This window comes from Zychaea mexicana, assembly GCF_025766255.1.
Source record: "Zychaea mexicana strain RSA 1403 chromosome Unknown BDB00scaffold_26, whole genome shotgun sequence".
In the NCBI taxonomy this organism is placed as follows: Eukaryota; Fungi; Mucoromycota; class Mucoromycetes; order Mucorales; family Lichtheimiaceae; genus Zychaea; species Zychaea mexicana.
The window spans coordinates 432,090-450,188 of record NW_026516689.1 but is presented as its reverse complement, the minus strand read 5'-3'; the positions used below and the strand labels follow the sequence as shown (position 1 = coordinate 450,188).

Sequence of the window (18,099 nt, the reverse complement as noted above, 5' to 3'; positions counted from 1 at the left end):
TTGCTTTGCACCTTTCGCCTTTTTTCATTACTTCTTCTTGAAAAGAGAACGTATACGGCACAGTAACCCACACACAAAAAAGAGGAAGAGAGCGCTTGTATATATTGTATTTTGTCTACTTGCTTTCTGCTCTGTCTCTTTCTCTCGTTGTACTATTTATAAAAAAATTTTACCCCACACTTCCATAAGCTCATTTCAATCTCGGTTGAGCTAAATACCCTCTCTACCCATCCCCCCAACACAGGAAAATGCTTGAGGACGAGACAGCACTCGCTCCTGTAGCTGCCATTGGTAGTACTCCTGGTGCCCCATCCGAAACGACTGGTGGCGGCGCCGCCGCCACTGCTGCTACCACCCTGTTGACAATTGACCCAAAAATGCTGCAAGATTACCTCGAGCAGTTACTGCCATTAGTTTTAGGCGCTGAACTATCCGATCTCGAAAATACCATCTTTGCGTATCCAGACACGTATGAAAAGTTCAAGCGATTTGCAAGTGATGCCCAAAGCCCGGTCCTTTATATCTTAAAAGAAAGGGAAGGTGGCAAAGATGAAGGTAAAATACAAATTTACCACCACGTAGAACACTATTGAATAAAAAGAGATACAACTGACTTTACTTGATGAAAAAAAATTGACTCGCATCAGACGAGGCTGGACCAGCAACATACACGTATTCGCTGTCGCAAGAAATCACTTACTTGCCTACTCACGTGGGCTCGTTGGCTATTATCAAGCGTGCTGCAACTCTGGATCCTTCCCGCCCACTGCAATCTCAGCTGCAGTTTATTAATTTGCCTGGTGCACCCAATGCTGGCGAGCCGGGCCAGACCAGTGCTTACGAGTTTTTGCACTCGTACATCCATTTGGCAGTCAGCCCTTACTTTAATGCCTACGTCAATGCTCGTCATGGCACCGTGGCAGAGTCAGGTGGAAAGAGCAAGAACGAAGATAACAAGATGGGTGTCCCCATGGCCAAGAAAAAGATGGCCGAACTGGAACTCAGTTTGCTGCACTTGCAACAAAATGTCGAAATCCCTGATATTTCCCTCAATATCCACCCTGTTGTTCAAAAGGCTGTTGACAAGGTATGAACGGATCACTCTTCATCGGTATATATGTGTGAGAAAGAAAGAGTGTGTGTGATGAAAAACTAATTGGATCGTGATACAAAAAAAAATCTACAATGTAGTGCCGAGAACAAGGTCGTCGTGTTACGGTGGAGGCCATTGATTCCAATCATTTCTCGGACTCGTCGTTCTTAAACAAGCTTCAGGGCGACGTCAACGGATGGATCAAGGAGATCCAAAAGGTAACCAAGATGTCACGTGACCCTGCAAGTGGCACGGCCATCCAAGAAATCAATTTTTGGTTGAGCATGGAGCGAGCTCTTGAAAAGATTGATGAACAGCTCAAAAGCGACCAGATTAGTAAGTTTATTTGTAACTCGCTCGTCGCTATAGCAGTTAATGATGTATGACTAACAACAATAACGTAGCCTTGACCTTGGATATCTTGAAGCACGCAAAGCGTTTCCATGCAACTGTCAGTTTCATTGCCGATACGGGTCTCAAGGAGGGCATGGAGCTTGGTAGGTCCTAGAAAGCATCAACTAAGAAACTACATATAAAGGCGTACAGGATGCTAATTCTCCTATATAGTTCACAAGTACAACCAGTTGATGAAGGACTTCCCGCTCAACGAGCTTCTTTCCGCCACTGATGTTGACAAGATCCGCGAATCGCTTGGTCTTATTTTTGGCCATTTGAACAAAAAGCTTAAGCTTTCGTAAGTTTCTTTACCTTTTTTTTAAGGAAGGCAAGATTGACTGATGCACAACTCCAACTCTTCGCTGTTTGTAGTCCTTACCCTATTCGCCGTGCATTGCCATTGGTCGAAGCCATTTCACGCGATCTAAACGACCAGTTGCTCAAAGTATTGGGCAGTCGTCGATTGATGTACATGGAATACGAAGATTTTGAACGAACAACGGCTGGCGCGGAAGCAGTATTCCAGACCTGGGATGATTTGATCAAGGAGTTCACCAACGTGGCTCGTGATGTCACTCGTAAGCGATCTGAGAAATTCTTGCCCATCAAGATCAATCCTGCGCACGCCAAGTTGCAAGAACGTGTGACATTTGTCCGTGCGTTTAGAAAGCAACATGAGCAGTTGCATCAAACCATTGTCAGGGTCATGACAAGTCCCCGTGCCAAGAAACAGACGGTTGTTGTTGATGGTCAGGTCAACAAAGTCATGGAGGAGGAAGAGAGTATCAGCATTAGCGATATCAATGCTGTGGAAGAAGTCAAGTTGGCTTATGAGAGCGTCAAGAACATTGATGTGCTCGATGTAACTCCTGGTAAAGAGAAATCCTCATATTCACCTTTCTACATGTCTGTGTGTGTGTGGAAGGCTGGAAACTAATGGTGGCTATATTGCAGAGGGCACGGAGATCTGGGTTCAAGCTGAAACGGCCTACAATGAGCGTGTCTCCCGTGTCGAGAACCAGATCATTGCTCGACTTCGCGATCGTCTTGGTACTGCAAAGAGCGCTAATGAAATGTTCAGAGTCTTTTCTAAGTTCAACGCACTCTTTGTGCGACCCAAGGTAAAGAAGAAAATTTAAAAGAAACCAAATTTATGCAATTACTTAAAGAAAATCATTCAATTTGTAAAATGACAGATTCGAGGTGCCATTCAAGAATACCAAACCCAGCTCATCGACAGTGTCAAGGAAGACATCAACAAGCTCCACGACAAGTTCAAGATGCAATACCGCAACTCGGAAGCTTACTTGATGGCCCAACTGCGTGATCTTCCTCCCATTTCCGGTGCCATTGTATGGGCTCGGCAGATCGACCGTCAGTTATCCTTATACATGAAGCGTGTCGAAGACGTGCTTGGCAAAGGCTGGGAACTCTATGCCGAAGGTCAGAAGCTACAGATTGAAAGCAACAGTTTCCGCAAGAAACTGGATACGCGCCTGATCTATGAAAACTGGCTTCAAGAAATCACGCGTCGAGATCTGTCCGTTTCGGGTCGTATCTTTGAAGTGTCACGCAACCGTGTACAGAACTCGCTTCAGCTCGGCGTCAACTTTGATGGTCAAATCATCACCTTGTTCAAGGAAGTCCGTAATTTGCTCTGGTTGAACTTCCAGGTGCCTCATACCATCTCAAATGTCGCCAAGGATGCCAAGCGTGTCTATCCATTTGCTGTGAGTCTCATGGAGACCGTCCGCACGTTTTCCCAGACTGTGCACAAGGTGAACCGTAATCCTGACATTACCACGTTGGTTGCTGGTTACAGAAATGAAGTTCATGTCATGATTACCAAGGGTATCAATTTGCGCTGGGACTATTTCGTCAACACTTACGATGCACATCATCGTCCATTGTCATATATCACTGGCACCCCCTTGGATGCCAGAGAAAACCGCCATGTCATGTTTGTCCGCGAATTTGCCAATGTGGTCTCGGTGTTCCAAGACAAGGTCGACGCACTTATCGGATACTATGACGATATCAATAAGAGCATCGAAGAAATGAAGGCTTGTCCTTATCAAGTGGACCGTCTTGAAGACGCCCTCGGCCGTATTCAAAAACTGGTAATTTCTTTTCTTATATTTAACCCGTTATTTGCCATGGACAAATATGCTCAACAAAACCTATTCTGTATTATAGATCGATCGATTGAACTTGGAAAACTACTCCAACTTGGACCAATGGGTTGCTGGTTTGGACAAGCGTATCGAAACTGTACTTATCAGTCGATTGCAACAAGCCATTAAGGCCTGGACCAATAGCTTCAAGGGCATTGACGAAGAAGCAATTGTGCCTGAAGTCAGCATCTCCAAGAGCCGTCGCAAGCGTAAGGCTGGCGCACGCGAGAACAGCATCGCCTTGGTGGAAGAAAAGATTGCTGCTGCCCAAAAGTCACCTGAAGTCAAACCTGCGTTGCAAACACTGGTCCACGAGGTTCGTATCCGCAACCAAGTCATGTACCTTGACCCACCCATCGAACAAGCCCGTGCCAGCTGGTGGTCACAATTGCATGACTGGCTCTCAACCATCTGCCACTTACCGCGTGTGCAAAGTTCTCGTTATGAAGGTGGTTTGAGCGTCAAGGACAATCCATCTGTCGAAAAGACGTATGCCAGCCTGTTGACACGCATGGGCGATGGCTCGCTCAAGACAGCCTACCAAATCATTGAAGACAAGATCGGCCAAGTCTCAGAATATGTCAATATCTGGCTTCAATACCAATCGCTTTGGGATTTGGAATCGAACCATGTGTTTAATATCCTTGGCGACGACTTGTCCAAGTGGCAACAGATCTTGTTGGAGATCAAGAAAGCTCGTAGCACTTTCGATAACTCGGAAACTGACCAGTCGTTTGGTCCTTTGGTCGTGGACTATGAACAAGTTCAGAGCAAGGTTAATCAAAAGTACGATCAATGGCAGCGTGAGATCTTGAACAAGTTTGGTAGCATGCTGGGTACTTCAATGCGCGATTTCCACGTCTCTGTCTCAAAGGCCCGTTACGAGTTGGAGCAGCAGTCTATCGAGAGCAACTCAACGGGTGAGGCCGTAACATTTATTACGTTTGTCCAGGACCTCAAACGCAAGGTTGCCAAGTGGAGCCAGGATGTCGAATTGTTCCGTCAAGGTCAAAAGACTTTGGAGCGCCAACGTTTCCAGTTCCCCAACGACTGGGTGTACGTTGATCAAGTAGATGGCGAGTGGAGCGCCTTTAATGAAATCTTGAGCCGCAAGAACAACGCTATCCAAGAACAAATTGGTAACTTCTTTGTTTTACTCATCAAAAGTATTCTGTCATGTTTTAACTAAATGTATATTACCTTGTACAGCTGGTCTGCAAATGAAGATTGTTGCTGAGGACAAGGTTGTCGAGCAAAAAATCCGCGACATTTGCGCCGAGTGGGAAAAGAGCAAGCCTGTGCAGGGTGATATCAAACCTGATATTGCCACCAACACGCTGTCCATCTTTGAGGGCCGTGTCACGCGTCTCAAGGAAGAGTACGACATGGTCTGCCGTGCCAAGGAAGCTCTTGATCTTGAGCAGACATCCGAAGCCCGTCTTGATCCTGTGCTTGAAGAATTGCGCGACCTCAAGTCTGTCTGGACCGCACTTGCCAAGGTTTGGCAATCACTGTACGAAATTCGCGACACGCCCTGGTCTTCAGTCGTGCCACGCAAGGTTCGACAAAGCGTCGACGAACTGGTCAACTCGACCAAGGAAATGCCCAACCGTATGCGTCAATATGCTGCATACGAATACGTTCAAGAAACACTACGTCAACTTTTGCGCGTCAATCCTATTGTATCCGATCTTAAATCCGAAGCATTACGCGAACGTCACTGGCGTCAAGTCTTCAAGGCGCTCAAGGTGGAAGGTCGTTTCACTCTGTCCGAAATGACCATTGGTCACTTGTGGGATCTTGACTTGAAACGCAACGAACAACTGGTCCGAGATGTCATTCTTCAAGCTCAAGGTGAGATGGCCTTGGAGGAGTTCTTGAAACAGGTCAAGGAAACCTGGGCCAACTATGTGCTGGATCTGGTCAACTATCAAAACAAGTGTCGCTTGATTCGTGGTTGGGACGATCTGTTCAACAAGTCGAGTGAGCATATCAACTCGTTGACAGCTATGAAATTGTCGCCTTACTACAAGGCGTTTGAAGAAGATGCTGCATCGTGGGAAGACAAGCTGAACCGAGTCCACGTCTTATTTGATGTCTGGATCGATGTCCAGCGCCAGTGGGTCTACTTGGAAGGCATTTTCAGCGGCAGTGTCGACATTAAGCACTTGTTGCCCGTAGAGACTTCTCGTTTCCAGAGCATCAACAGCGAATTCTTGACCGTCATGAAAAAGGTGTACAAGTCGCCGTTCGTCATGGATGTCTTGAATATTCCCAACATTCAAAAGTCGCTAGAACGTCTTGCTGACTTGCTTAGCAAGATCCAAAAGGCCCTTGGTGAATACTTGGAGCGTGAGCGTGCCTCGTTCCCTCGTTTCTATTTTGTTGGTGACGAGGATCTGCTCGAAATCATTGGTAACAGCAAGGATATCCTGCGTATCCAAAAGCATTTTAAAAAAATGTTTGCGGGTATTGCCACAATCTTGTTGAACGAAGACCAGACAGCCATCCTAGGCATGGCGTCCAAAGAAGGCGAAGAGGTCCAGTTCAAGAACGAGGTGTCTATCAAGGACAATCCCAAAATCAACGACTGGCTTACCTTGTTGGAAAAAGAAATGCGTGTGTCGCTTGCTATGCTCTTGACCGACGCTGTCACGGAACTCGAATCTATTTACAATGCTGATGAAATGAGCTCGGATGACTTTATGGCTTGGATCGATCGTTATCCTGCTCAGCTTGTTGTACTTGCTGCTCAAATCACCTGGACTCAGTCTGTCGACAAGGCGTTAAACACCGTAGCCGAAGCCGGTAATGGCGACTTGGCACCGCTCCAAAGCTCGATTGGACTTGTCGAACGCAACCTGAACGTATTGGCCGATGCTGTATTGCTCGATTTGACAGCTATCAAGCGTCGCAAGTGCGAACATTTGGTTACTGAACTTGTGCACCAGCGTGATGTTACACGTCAGCTGCATGAAAACCGTATCACCTCGCCCAAGGACTTTAGCTGGTTGTACCAGATGCGCTTCTACTTTAACGCTACTGTTGAGAACCCCATCCATCGTTTGACGATCAGCATGGCCAATGCTGACTTCTACTATGGCTACGAATACCTTGGTGTGGCTGACCGTCTTGTCCAAACACCATTGACTGATCGCTGTTACTTGACGTTGACGCAAGCCTTGGAACAAAGACTGGGTGGTTCGCCCTTCGGTCCTGCCGGTACTGGTAAAACAGAATCTGTCAAGGCCTTGGGTGTGCAATTGGGCCGCTTCGTACTCGTTTTTTGCTGTGACGAAACGTTCGATTTCCAAGCTATGGGTCGTATCTTCATTGGTCTTTGCCAAGTTGGTGCATGGGGCTGTTTCGACGAGTTCAATCGGTTGGAAGAACGTATCCTGTCTGCGGTCTCGCAACAGGTGCAAACCATCCAGCTGGGTCTCAAGGATGCCACCGTCAACCCGAACCACGAGATCGAATTGGTGGGTCGCAATGTCAAGGTCAACACCGACACGGGTATCTTTATCACCATGAACCCAGGCTATGCTGGCCGTTCCAACTTGCCGGACAATTTGAAAAAGCTGTTCAGAAGCATGGCCATGACAAAGCCCGACCGCGAGTTGATTGCTCAGGTCATGTTGTATTCTCAAGGTTTCCGTACCGCCGAAACATTGGCTTCCAAAGTCGTGCCTTTGTTCAACCTGTGTGCTGAACAGTTGTCGCCTCAGTCCCATTACGACTTTGGATTGCGTGCTTTGAAGAGTGTCTTGGTCTCGGCTGGTAATCTCAAGCGTGACAAGCTGACTTCTTTGCGCAAGGCTATTGAAGAAGGCACTGAGGACAAGTCCGAGTATGCTAGCATCTCTGAAACTGAGCCTGAGCAGCAGCTCTTGATTTCCAGGTACTTGACGCATTTACCTACTATAAGTACACCAACGGTATATGCATTAACATCATCTTTCCTCCCTCACTCTTTTTATAGTATCCGTGAAACCGTGGTGCCCAAGCTTGTGGCCGATGATATCCCACTCTTGACCAGCTTGTTGGCCGATGTGTTCCCTGGTGTACACTATGCACCGGTCGATTTGGACCGTTTAAAGCAGGAGCTCAAGAAGGTTTGCGAAGAGCGTCGTCTGGTGCCTGGCGACGCCTGGATGGAAAAGGTGATTCAGCTGTACCAAATCCAAAACATCCACCATGGTCTGATGATGGTGGGTCCCTCCGGTTCCGGCAAGAGCACAGCCTGGAAATGCTTGTTGACTGCCCTTGAGCGTGTGGAAGGTGTTGAAGGAATTGCCTATACGATTGATCCCAAAGCCATCCCCAAGGATGCCTTGTACGGCACTTTGGATGCCACGACGCGTGAGTGGACCGATGGTTTGTTCACCCACATTCTGCGTAAGATTGTCGACAATGTGCGTGGTGAAAGCCAGAAGCGACACTGGATTATCTTTGATGGTGACGTCGATCCTGAATGGGTTGAAAACTTGAACTCGGTGTTGGACGATAACCGATTGCTGACGCTGCCCAACGGTGAACGTCTCAACCTGCCGCCCAACGTCCGTATCATGTTTGAAGTCGAAACGCTCAAGTATGCCACCTTGGCCACCGTCTCGCGCTGTGGTATGGTCTGGTTCAGTGAAGACGTCATTGCGCTATCCATGATCTTCAGTAACTACCTGGAGACCTTGCGCAACGTGCCCATGGATGAAATTGAGGAAGAAGGTCCTGCTTCGCGTCGTCTTGGTGATAATGAAAATGAGCTCGCATCCATTTCGCCCAACTTGGCTACACAGCGTGCAATCGCTGCTATCATGGAACCAGATCTCTCCGATGAGTCGGGTCTTGTGGCCAAGTCATTGACTTATGCTGCCACTCTGGAGCATATCATGGACTTTACTCGGATGCGTGTCTTGTCGACCTTCTTTTCACTGCTCAACAAGACGGTCCGCAACGTGTTGGAATACAATGCTCAGCACCCCGATTTCCCTATGAACGGCGATCATTTGGAAGGCTATATCACCAAGCGTATCATTTACTCGATCATTTGGAGTTTCTCTGGCGATGCCAAGTTGGACTTGCGTACGGTCCTTGGCGACTTCATTCGTGGCGCTGCAACATACGAGCTGCCACCTCTCGGTAACGACACAAGCATCATTGACTATGATATTGCCGTCAACAGCGGTCAATGGGTGCCGTGGGAGTCCAAGGTCCCCACTGTGGAGATTGAGACCCACAAGGTATCCGATGCCGACATGATCATTCCTACCGTTGACACGATCCGTCACGAAGAAGTGCTTTACTCTTGGTTGTCTGAGCACAAGCCTTTGATTTTGTGCGGTCCTCCTGGTTCCGGTAAAACAATGACCTTGTTCAGCGCACTGCGCAAGTTGCCCGACATGGAAGTCGTCGGTCTCAATTTCTCTAGTGCTACTACCCCTGAATTGATTTTGAAGACATTCGAGCAACACTGCGAGTACCGCAAGACCCCCAACGGTGTCATTCTGTCGCCTACCATGATTGGCCGCTGGCTGGTTGTTTTCTGTGATGAAATCAACTTGCCTGCTACTGACAAGTACAACACCCAGCGTGTCATTTCGTTCTTGCGTCAATTGGTCGAATACAACGGTTTCTGGCGTACCAGCGACAAAGCTTGGGTCACACTTGAACGCATCCAGTTTGTCGGTGCCTGTAACCCACCTACGGATCCTGGTCGTGTTCCTCTTTCGCATCGTTTCTTGCGCCATGCTCCTTTGGTGATGGTTGACTATGCTGGCCAGACCTCATTGATACAGATCTATGGTACATTCACGCGCGCTATGCTCAAGGTCGTGCCTAACCTGCGTGGTTATGCCGAGCCGCTCACAGCTGCCATGGTCGAGCTTTACTTGGCATCTCAGCGCCGCTTCACGCCCGATATCCAAGCTCATTACATTTACTCGCCTCGCGAATTGACCCGTTGGATCCGTGGTATCTATGAGGCCATCAAGCCGCTCGAGACACTGACGGTGGAAGGTCTGGTCCGTATCTGGGCGCACGAAGCTTTGCGTCTATTCCAAGATCGTCTCGTGGATGAGGAAGAACGCCAGTGGACCGACGACATGATTGACTCAATTTCCATGAAGCATTTCCCTGCGTTGAACAAGGAAGAGGCCTTGGAGCGACCTATCCTGTTCTCCAACTGGTTGTCCAAGTACTACGTACCTGTAGGGCGTGAACAATTGCGTGATTATGCTAAGGCTCGTCTCAAGGTCTTTTACGAAGAAGAATTGGACGTCGCATTGGTTCTGTTCAACGATGTCTTGGAACACGTCTTGCGTATCGATCGTGTGTTCCGTCAACCACAAGGTCACTTGTTGTTGATTGGTGTCAGTGGCTCTGGTAAGACGACCTTGTCTCGCTTCGTTGCTTGGATGAACGGCTTGAGTGTGTTCCAGATCAAGGTGCACAACAAGTACACCGGTGCCGATTTCGACGACGATTTGCGTAGTGTTTTGCGACGTGCTGGTTGTAAAGGCGAAAAGATTTGCTTTATCATGGATGAATCGAACGTGCTCGACTCTGGTTTCTTGGAACGTATGAACACACTGTTGGCCAACGCTGAAGTGCCCGGTCTTTTCGAAGGCGACGAGTATGCATCACTCATGACGGCCTGTAAGGAAGGTGCTCAGCGTGAAGGTTTGATGCTTGACTCGGGCGAAGAATTGTACAAGTGGTTCACGCAACAAGTGATGCGCAACTTGCATGTGGTGTTTACAATGAATCCACCCGAAGGTGGTCTTGCCTCGCGTGCTGCTACATCGCCCGCCTTGTTCAATCGTTGTGTTTTGGACTGGTTTGGCGACTGGCCCGACCAGGCCTTCTATCAAGTTGGTATGGAGTTTACCAATACGTTGGATTTGGATGTACCCACGTTTGCGCCACCACTCAACTTGCCCATCGCATACCGCAACTTGCCTATCCCACCTACGCATCGCGAGACCGTGGTCAATGCCTTAGTATTTGTCCATCAATCGCTGTATGAAATCAATGCCAAGTTGAGCAAGCGCCAGGGTCGTTACAACTACTGCACGCCTCGTCATTTCTTGGACTTTATTTCGCACTATGTGCGTTTGTATAACGAAAAGCGTGAAGATTTGGAGGAGCAGCAGCGTCATTTGAACGTTGGCCTTGAGAAGCTCAAGGATACTGTCGTCAAGGTCGAAGAATTGCGCAAGAGTTTGGCCATCAAGAAGAACCAGCTCGAGGTCAAGAACCGACAGGCCGAGGACAAGATTAAGCAGATGTTGGCAGATGAAAAGGAGGCCGAGCAAAAGAAAGCGGCGTCTATTCAGATTCAAGATGCATTGGAAATCCAAAACAAGGTAACTTGGCTCTATTGTTTAATGACACTATATCTGAGGTAAGGAAATTGGCTACTAAACACGGCTTGTAATGCAACAAACAATAGGAAATACAAGAACGACGTGCTATCGTATTGGATGATCTTGCCAATGCTGAACCTGCCGTGATGGAAGCTCAGAAGAGTGTCAGCAACATTAAGCGTCAGCACTTGACCGAAGTCCGTGCCATGGGTAATCCACCCGAAGCCGTCAAGCTTGCCATGGAGTCTGTCTGCACCATGTTGGGCCACAAGATTGAAAGCTGGAAGACTGTGCAAAGCATCATTCGTCGTGACGACTTCATCACGAGCATCGTCAACTACAACACGGAGACACAGATGAACCAGCGTCTGCGCGATTTTATGCGTCGCAACTACATGAACAACCCTGCCTTTGAGTACGAGGCTGTCAACCGTGCTTCCAAGGCCTGTGGTCCTCTTGTTAAGTGGGTCACTGCTCAGGTGCAATACTCTGACATCCTCGACCGTGTTGGTCCCCTCCGTGAGGAAGTCACTCGTCTCGAACAGAGCGCCGAAGACACCAAGCTGAAGGCTGCCGAGATTGAGCAAATGATTGTTGATCTGGAAAACAGTATCGGTCGCTACAAGGAAGAATATGCTGCACTGGTTGGTGAGACACAATTGATCAAGGCTGAGATGGATCGTGTCAAGAGTAAGGTTGACCGCAGTGTGACCCTGTTGAGCAGCTTGTCGTCCGAAAAGGTGCGTTGGGAGACCGCCAGCCAGGCTTTCGAGAGCCAAATGGGCACCATTGTCGGTGATGTCTTGTTATCGGCTGCATTCTTGGCCTATGGCGGTTACTTTGACCAGCAGTATCGCGAGCTCTTACTGTCCAAATGGACCGATCATTTGGTATCGGCCAACGTTCAGTTCAAGCAAGACATGTCACTTACGGAATACTTGTCGACCGCCGATGACCGATTGTCATGGCACGCCAACTCGTTGCCTGCCGACGATCTGTGTATCGAGAACGCCATTATGCTCAAGCGCTTTGATCGTTACCCATTGATCATCGATCCTTCCGGTCAGGCAACCAACTTTTTGATCAACGAATACAAGGACCGCAAGATCACCGTGACCAGTTTCCTGGACGACTCGTTCATTAAGAACCTCGAAAGTGCCCTTCGTTTCGGTAACCCAATTTTGATCCAAGACGTGGAGCATCTTGACCCTATCTTGAACCCTGTCCTCAACAAAGAGTTGCGTCGCACCGGTGGTCGTGTATTGATCCGTTTGGGCAGTCAAGACATTGATTTCTCGCCATCCTTCACTCTGTTCTTGTCGACGCGTGATCCTTCCGTCAACTTCCCGCCGGACATTTGCTCGCGTGTTACTTTTGTCAACTTTACAGTGACCCGGGGCAGTTTGCAGAGCCAGTGTTTGAACAAGGTTCTCAAGGCCGAACGACCCGATGTTGACCAAAGACGTACCGATTTGATCAAGCTGCAAGGCGAATTCCAGTTGAAGCTACGTCATCTTGAAAAGTCGTTGCTTCAGGCTTTGAACGAGTCCAAGGGTAATATTTTGGACGATGACAAGGTTATTGAAACCCTGGAGACGCTGAAGAAGGAAGCTGCCGAGGTTACTCGAAAGGTCGATGAAACCAACACGGTCATGCAAGAAGTCGAACAGACAACGGCCGTTTACACTCCTTTGGCCCATGCCTGCAGTTCCATCTTTTTTGTCATGGAACAGCTCAACTTGATCCACCACTTTTACCAATTCTCGCTCGACTTCTTTTATGAAATCTTTGAGTACGTTTTGCACGCCAACCCGAACCTCAAGTCGGTATCTGATCCTGGCGAACGTTTGGCCATCTTGTCGCGTGACTTGTTCTCCGTCACCTACAAGCGCGCGTCGCGTACATTGCTGCATGAAGACCATATTACCCTCGCTGTGCTCATGTGTCAGATCCAAATCCGTGGCACTCAGGACGGTGTCGATGAAGCAGAATACGATTTCTTGTTAAGTGGTGGTGATGTGGTACCTGGTTCGACAGTCAGTGCTTCTAGCTTGGGCTTGCCTGAATTTATTCCGGACGAAACTGCTCAGCGTGCCAAGGAGTTCATGTCCTTGCCCTGCTTCCAAAACTTAGGCGATCATATCAAGCAGAACACTGAAGAATGGCAAAAGTTCATGGACCATGCCCAATCCGAAACAGTGGTTCCTGCATGCTGGGACAACTTCGGTCAAAGCAGTAAGTTTATATTCAAGCATCTACATGATTGCTTATTACCAGACAGCGTAAGTAACAATGACCCATGATATTAGATGTTGTGGATGCGCTTAGACGCATGTTGCTTGTCAAGTGCTTCCGATCAGATCGATTGCTCCCTGCTGCTACCATGTTTGCTGGTGAAATCTTTGGCAATGACTTTATCAATTCAGGCGAACTCAACTTGCAACATATTGTCGGCAACGAAGTCACTGGCTCCACACCTCTTGCACTTTGCTCTGTTCCTGGTTACGATGCCAGTTACCGTGTTGATAACCTTGTATCCGAAAGCAACACGCGCTGCACATCAGTCGCCATGGGCTCAGCCGAAGGTTTTACTTTGGCCGATCAAGCGATCTCGACCGCCATCAAGACGGGTAACTGGGTCATGCTCAAGAACGTGCACTTGGCACCATCCTGGCTTGGTCAGCTCGAAAAGAAACTGCACAGCATGAAGCCGCATCCGCAGTTCCGTCTCTTCTTGACAATGGAAACCAATCCCAAGGTGCCTGTTAACTTGCTGCGTATGTCTCGCGTATTGATGTTTGAACCCCCACCAGGTATCAAGGCCAACTTGCAAGAATCGCTTCGCAGCATTCCTCCTTCACGTTTATCGCGAGGTCCTACCGAACGTGTGCGTCTCTACTTTATGCTTGCTTGGTTACACGCTGTCGTGCAAGAACGTTTGCGCTATGTGCCTCTGGGCTGGACCAAGACATACGAGTTCAACGACTCGGATCAAGACTCTGCATTCAACACGATCGACAAGTGGCTAGACTCTGCTGCTGGTGGTCGTGCCAATATTTCACCCGAAAAGATTCCTTGGGATGCTATCCGTTCGCTTTTGAAGCAATCCATTTATGGTGGCCGTATCGACAATGAGTATGATCAACGTCTGTTGGATTCGTTCGTCAACACCTTGTTCACGCAACACTGCTACGATTTGGACTTTGAAATCGTCAAGGCGACGGGTGACAACGAACAGTCGGTTGTGGTTCCTGATGGAACCAAGATGGAGCAATTCTTGGAGTGGGTAAACAAGCTGCCTGAACGTGAGCCACCTACATGGCTCGGCTTGCCCGGCAATGCTGAACGTGTCCTGTTGACGCTTAAGGGTAACACCATGCTATCCAAGGTGCGCAAGATGAAGAGCACCAGTGACGACGACGAGGTGGCCTACGCCCAGGATACTGCCAAGCAAGCGTCATCGACAACAGCGCAACAACCTGCATGGATGCGAGCCCTCAGTGCCTCGATCCAGGGCTACTTGGAGCTCTTGCCCAGCAACATCACCATGGTTAAGCGTGATAGCGCAGGCATCATGGACCCATTGTTCCGCTTCTTTGAGCGCGAAAACCAGATGGCACGCGGCCTGCTCAGAACCATCCGCGACGACTTGTCCGCGCTTCAAAAGGTGTGCAATGGCGAGCTCAAGCAGACCAACCACTTGAGACAGCTGATGAGCTGGCTGACCAAGGGACTGATCCCTGACCACTGGCGACGCTACAAGGTGCCCAAGAACATTGGCCTGAACATCTGGATGGTTGATCTCAAGTCGCGTCTGGAGCAAGTGGAGGCAATCGCGCACGAGACCTCGTATGGCGAAATTGAAGTATGGGCAGGCGGTCTGTTCAGCCCTGAAGCTTACATCACTGCGACACGTCAGGCGACGGCGCAACGCAACAAGTGGTCATTGGAAGAGCTTGTCCTGGAAGTCGATATTGGTGCTGAAAAGAGTGACGAACAGCAGCAAGGCTATTGTGTGCGTGGCCTCAGAACGGAGGGCGGTCGATGGGATGGCACAGAAGTACGGCTGACGTCTGAACCTACGACCAAGCTGCCAAAGACTGGTCTGCGATGGATCCGTAAGGACGCCCAAACTAGCGAATCAGAGAAGGTTGCACTGCCCGTGTACCTCAATGCAGATAGATCTGATCTACTGTTCACGATCAACGTGCCTGCTCATGCAGATGAGAAGGACCGAATTCCGCAAAGAGCAGTGGCCATCGTCATGTCTTTTTAAACGACTGGCTTACACATAGTTTAGGCTAGTCTAGTCTAGCTTGGACTATATATTTCGCTCTTACCTGTTGTATCATCATCGAGAATAAAAACCCTATTTCTCTTATAAAAGTTGATCGAAACAAACAAATAATCTGCAAGATAATACAGCAGGCATACATAAATACGCATGGCCCTCCTGAAAAAGTATTCCCTGCTTTCCCTCTCTCCCTTTCTCTCTTTCTCTCGCTCTCTCGCTCTCTCTCGATATCTCACTCACGCTCTAACTTTTCATTTTCCACATCATGGCATGTCAAACTAACTCTAGTCTACAATGGATAGCGGATATGGACGTGAATATCGAACCCACTGGCGGTCGCAAGTCAACCATTATTGGCACTATCGGTATGTATACTAGCCCAGTCAAAAAGAGAAAAAATAGATACTCTCTTACTCCCCATGCCACCTACTAACCACACTGTAAACTAGGACCTAAAACCAACAGTGTCGAGATGATTACACAGTTGCGCAATGCAGGACTTAACGTAGTGCGAATGAACTTCTCGCACGGTACTCATGAGGTATAAGAATCAGACGGGAAAGTCTGGGTAATCACGGGCGTAACGTGCAGCTGACGTGCATACGGTTCTATCTATGCCTATTTTAGTATCATCAATCCGTTATTGATAATACACGCAAAAGCGCTGAACGTAAGTCAATGTATTTTTTTCTTCCTCAAGCGACATACTCAGCCTGTCGAACCCGTCCACCATTTAGTTTATCCGGGTCGTCCTGTTGCGATAGCGCTCGATAACAAGGGCCCAGAAATCCGAACCGGTACCATGAAGGGCGGTGAAGATGTAAGTTCTTACCCTTCTCTCCTCTTAAGGTGTGAGACTTTAACGCCACAAATACACACACTTTGTCGATATTATTAGATCCCTATCAGTATCAATCATGAAATGACATTCACCGTGGACGAGGCTTTTAAGGACCAATGTGACGACAAGATCATGTACCTCGACTACAAAAACCTGCCGAAAATGATCAAGTCAGGACGTCGCATCTATGTAGACGACGGCGTTTTGACCTTTGAGGTGCTCGAGACAACGTCGGACACAGAAGTTAAAGTCAAAGCATGCAACAATGGCAAACTGTCGTCACACAAGGGCGTCAACTTACCCGGTACAGATGTGGACTTGCCGGCTTTATCGGAAAAGGATAAGGAAGATTTACGGTTTGGCGTTGAGAACAAGGTCGATATGGTCTTTGCTTCGTTTGTCCGCCGTGGTCAAGATATTAAAGATATCCGTGAAGTACTGGGTCCCGATGGAAAGCATATCAAGATCATTGCCAAGATTGAGAATCATCAAGGAGTGCATAATTTTGACGAGATTCTCGGTGAAACGGATGGTGTCATGGTTGCTCGCGGTGTAAGTCTTTCTCTGCAATACGTACATGATGTCTCAAGGACGCAAACTGAGAAAGGTTTATTTCAATCGGATGTAGGACATGGGCATTGAGATCCCTATCGAACGTGTCTTTATCGCACAGAAAATGATGATCACGAAATGCAACTTAGTTGGCAAGCCCGTCATCTGGTAAGGCGTCATGATACACTGTCTTTCGGGTATAGAAGGATTTTTTGTTCTAATCATACATTATGACGATATACACACATAGCGCAACTCAAATGCTAGAATCGATGACGGTAAAAAATCCCTATCATGGGAGCAACTGACGGGGTATTGGGGAGCTGCGTTGATGGTCGGAAAAAGATGCTGCAAGGAGACATACCCGGGTCAACTGATCACGGTCATTGGCAAACGTGATGGTAATTTTCCTTTATATTTAGGTTAATCCACGACCTACGCGTGCAGAAGTATCGGACGTAGCAAATGCCGTCTTGGATGGTGCTGACTGTGTGATGCTTTCTGGCGAAACGGCCAAAGGCAACTACCCGATTGACTCTGTTAAGACCATGCATGACATTTGCAACTTGGCCGAAAACGTGCTATGCTACCCTGCAGTGTTCAACGAGATCCGACAATTGAGCATCCTGCCTACGGAGACGCCCGAAACTGTTGCCTGCGCCGCCGTCAGTGCTGCCCATGAGCAACGTGCTGGCGCAATCATTGTGCTGACAACGTCCGGCAACAGTGCTCGCTTGGTATCGAAATATCGTCCTCAGGCCCCTATCATTGTGGTTACCCGCAATCCAATGACAGCTAGACAAGCCCATCTGTACCGTGGATGCTTCCCCTTCCACTACCCCAAACCGTCTTCCGCTGCTGCTCGCCTGTCGGCCTCCAGCACCAATGCTGCTCTGCTGAGCCCTGCTGAAATTGCTCCGTGGCAAGAAGACGTGGATGCGAGAATCATGTGGGGTATGGAGCAGGCTATCAAGTATAAGCTGCTCAAACACGGGGATCCAATTGTTGCTGTGCAGGGATGGAAGGGAGGTTTGGGCAATACAAACACTTTGCGCGTTCTCTTTACTCCATAAGATAAAAAAGTGCATAGCTATAGTGAGTAGCAGCAGCTAGTTTGTGTTAACGTATATGCACACACATCTTTATACTTCTTTGGCACCCAATATCTCACAACACTAAAAAGAACTTTACATCTTCTCTCTTGCTTTCATGATAGGATAGACTCCCTCTCTCTGTTTCTCTCAATGTATACCGTAAACATAAAAGGAACTCTTAAATTTGCTACTGCTAAAGAATTGCTTCTTTCCCACTGTCTTGTCGTATGAGTTTGTAAAGGGTTATTGATTTCCTACTCAGTATAAGATCTGCTTTTTGCTCTGTGTCAG

General features: G+C 48.2%; 2 protein-coding genes across 2 annotated transcripts; both read left to right on the top strand.

Annotated features, from left to right (window-relative positions):
- The first annotated feature begins 10 nt into the window (after positions 1 to 10).
- BDB00DRAFT_974129 (dynein heavy chain) lies at positions 11 to 15,429 on the top strand. Its single transcript, XM_053129893.1, has 13 exons — positions 11 to 555; positions 648 to 1,087; positions 1,192 to 1,429; positions 1,498 to 1,590; positions 1,661 to 1,749; positions 1,869 to 2,361; positions 2,444 to 2,610; positions 2,686 to 3,609; positions 3,686 to 4,802; positions 4,873 to 7,564; positions 7,646 to 11,027; positions 11,114 to 13,262; positions 13,337 to 15,429. Exons 1-13 carry the CDS (start codon positions 249 to 251, stop codon positions 15,301 to 15,303), a joined length of 14,058 nt encoding a protein of 4,685 aa, XP_052980974.1. The 5' UTR covers positions 11 to 248; the 3' UTR covers positions 15,304 to 15,429.
- Positions 15,430 to 15,835: 406 nt separating this feature from the next.
- BDB00DRAFT_761495 (pyruvate kinase) lies at positions 15,836 to 17,787 on the top strand (the record flags this gene model as incomplete). Its single annotated transcript, XM_053119272.1, has 7 exons — positions 15,836 to 15,862; positions 15,949 to 15,991; positions 16,059 to 16,141; positions 16,220 to 16,714; positions 16,791 to 16,882; positions 16,965 to 16,992; positions 17,137 to 17,787. The coding sequence occupies 7 exons, from the start codon at positions 15,836 to 15,838 to the stop codon at positions 17,785 to 17,787; spliced, it is 1,419 nt and encodes a 472-aa protein (XP_052980973.1).
- Positions 17,788 to 18,099: the final 312 nt, after the last annotated feature.

Bases quoted from the DNA above. Each gene is read 5' to 3' on its own strand.
- BDB00DRAFT_974129 (XM_053129893.1), top strand. From the start codon at position 249: ATGCTTGAGGACGAGACAGCACTCGCTCCTGTAGCTGCCATTGGTAGT. The intron at 1,750-1,868 runs CTTATTTTTGGC...TGTAGTCCTTAC, and splicing joins AGATCCGCGAATCGCTTGGT to CCTATTCGCCGTGCATTGCC. The intron at 3,610-3,685 runs GTAATTTCTTTT...TCTGTATTATAG, and splicing joins TCGGCCGTATTCAAAAACTG to ATCGATCGATTGAACTTGGA.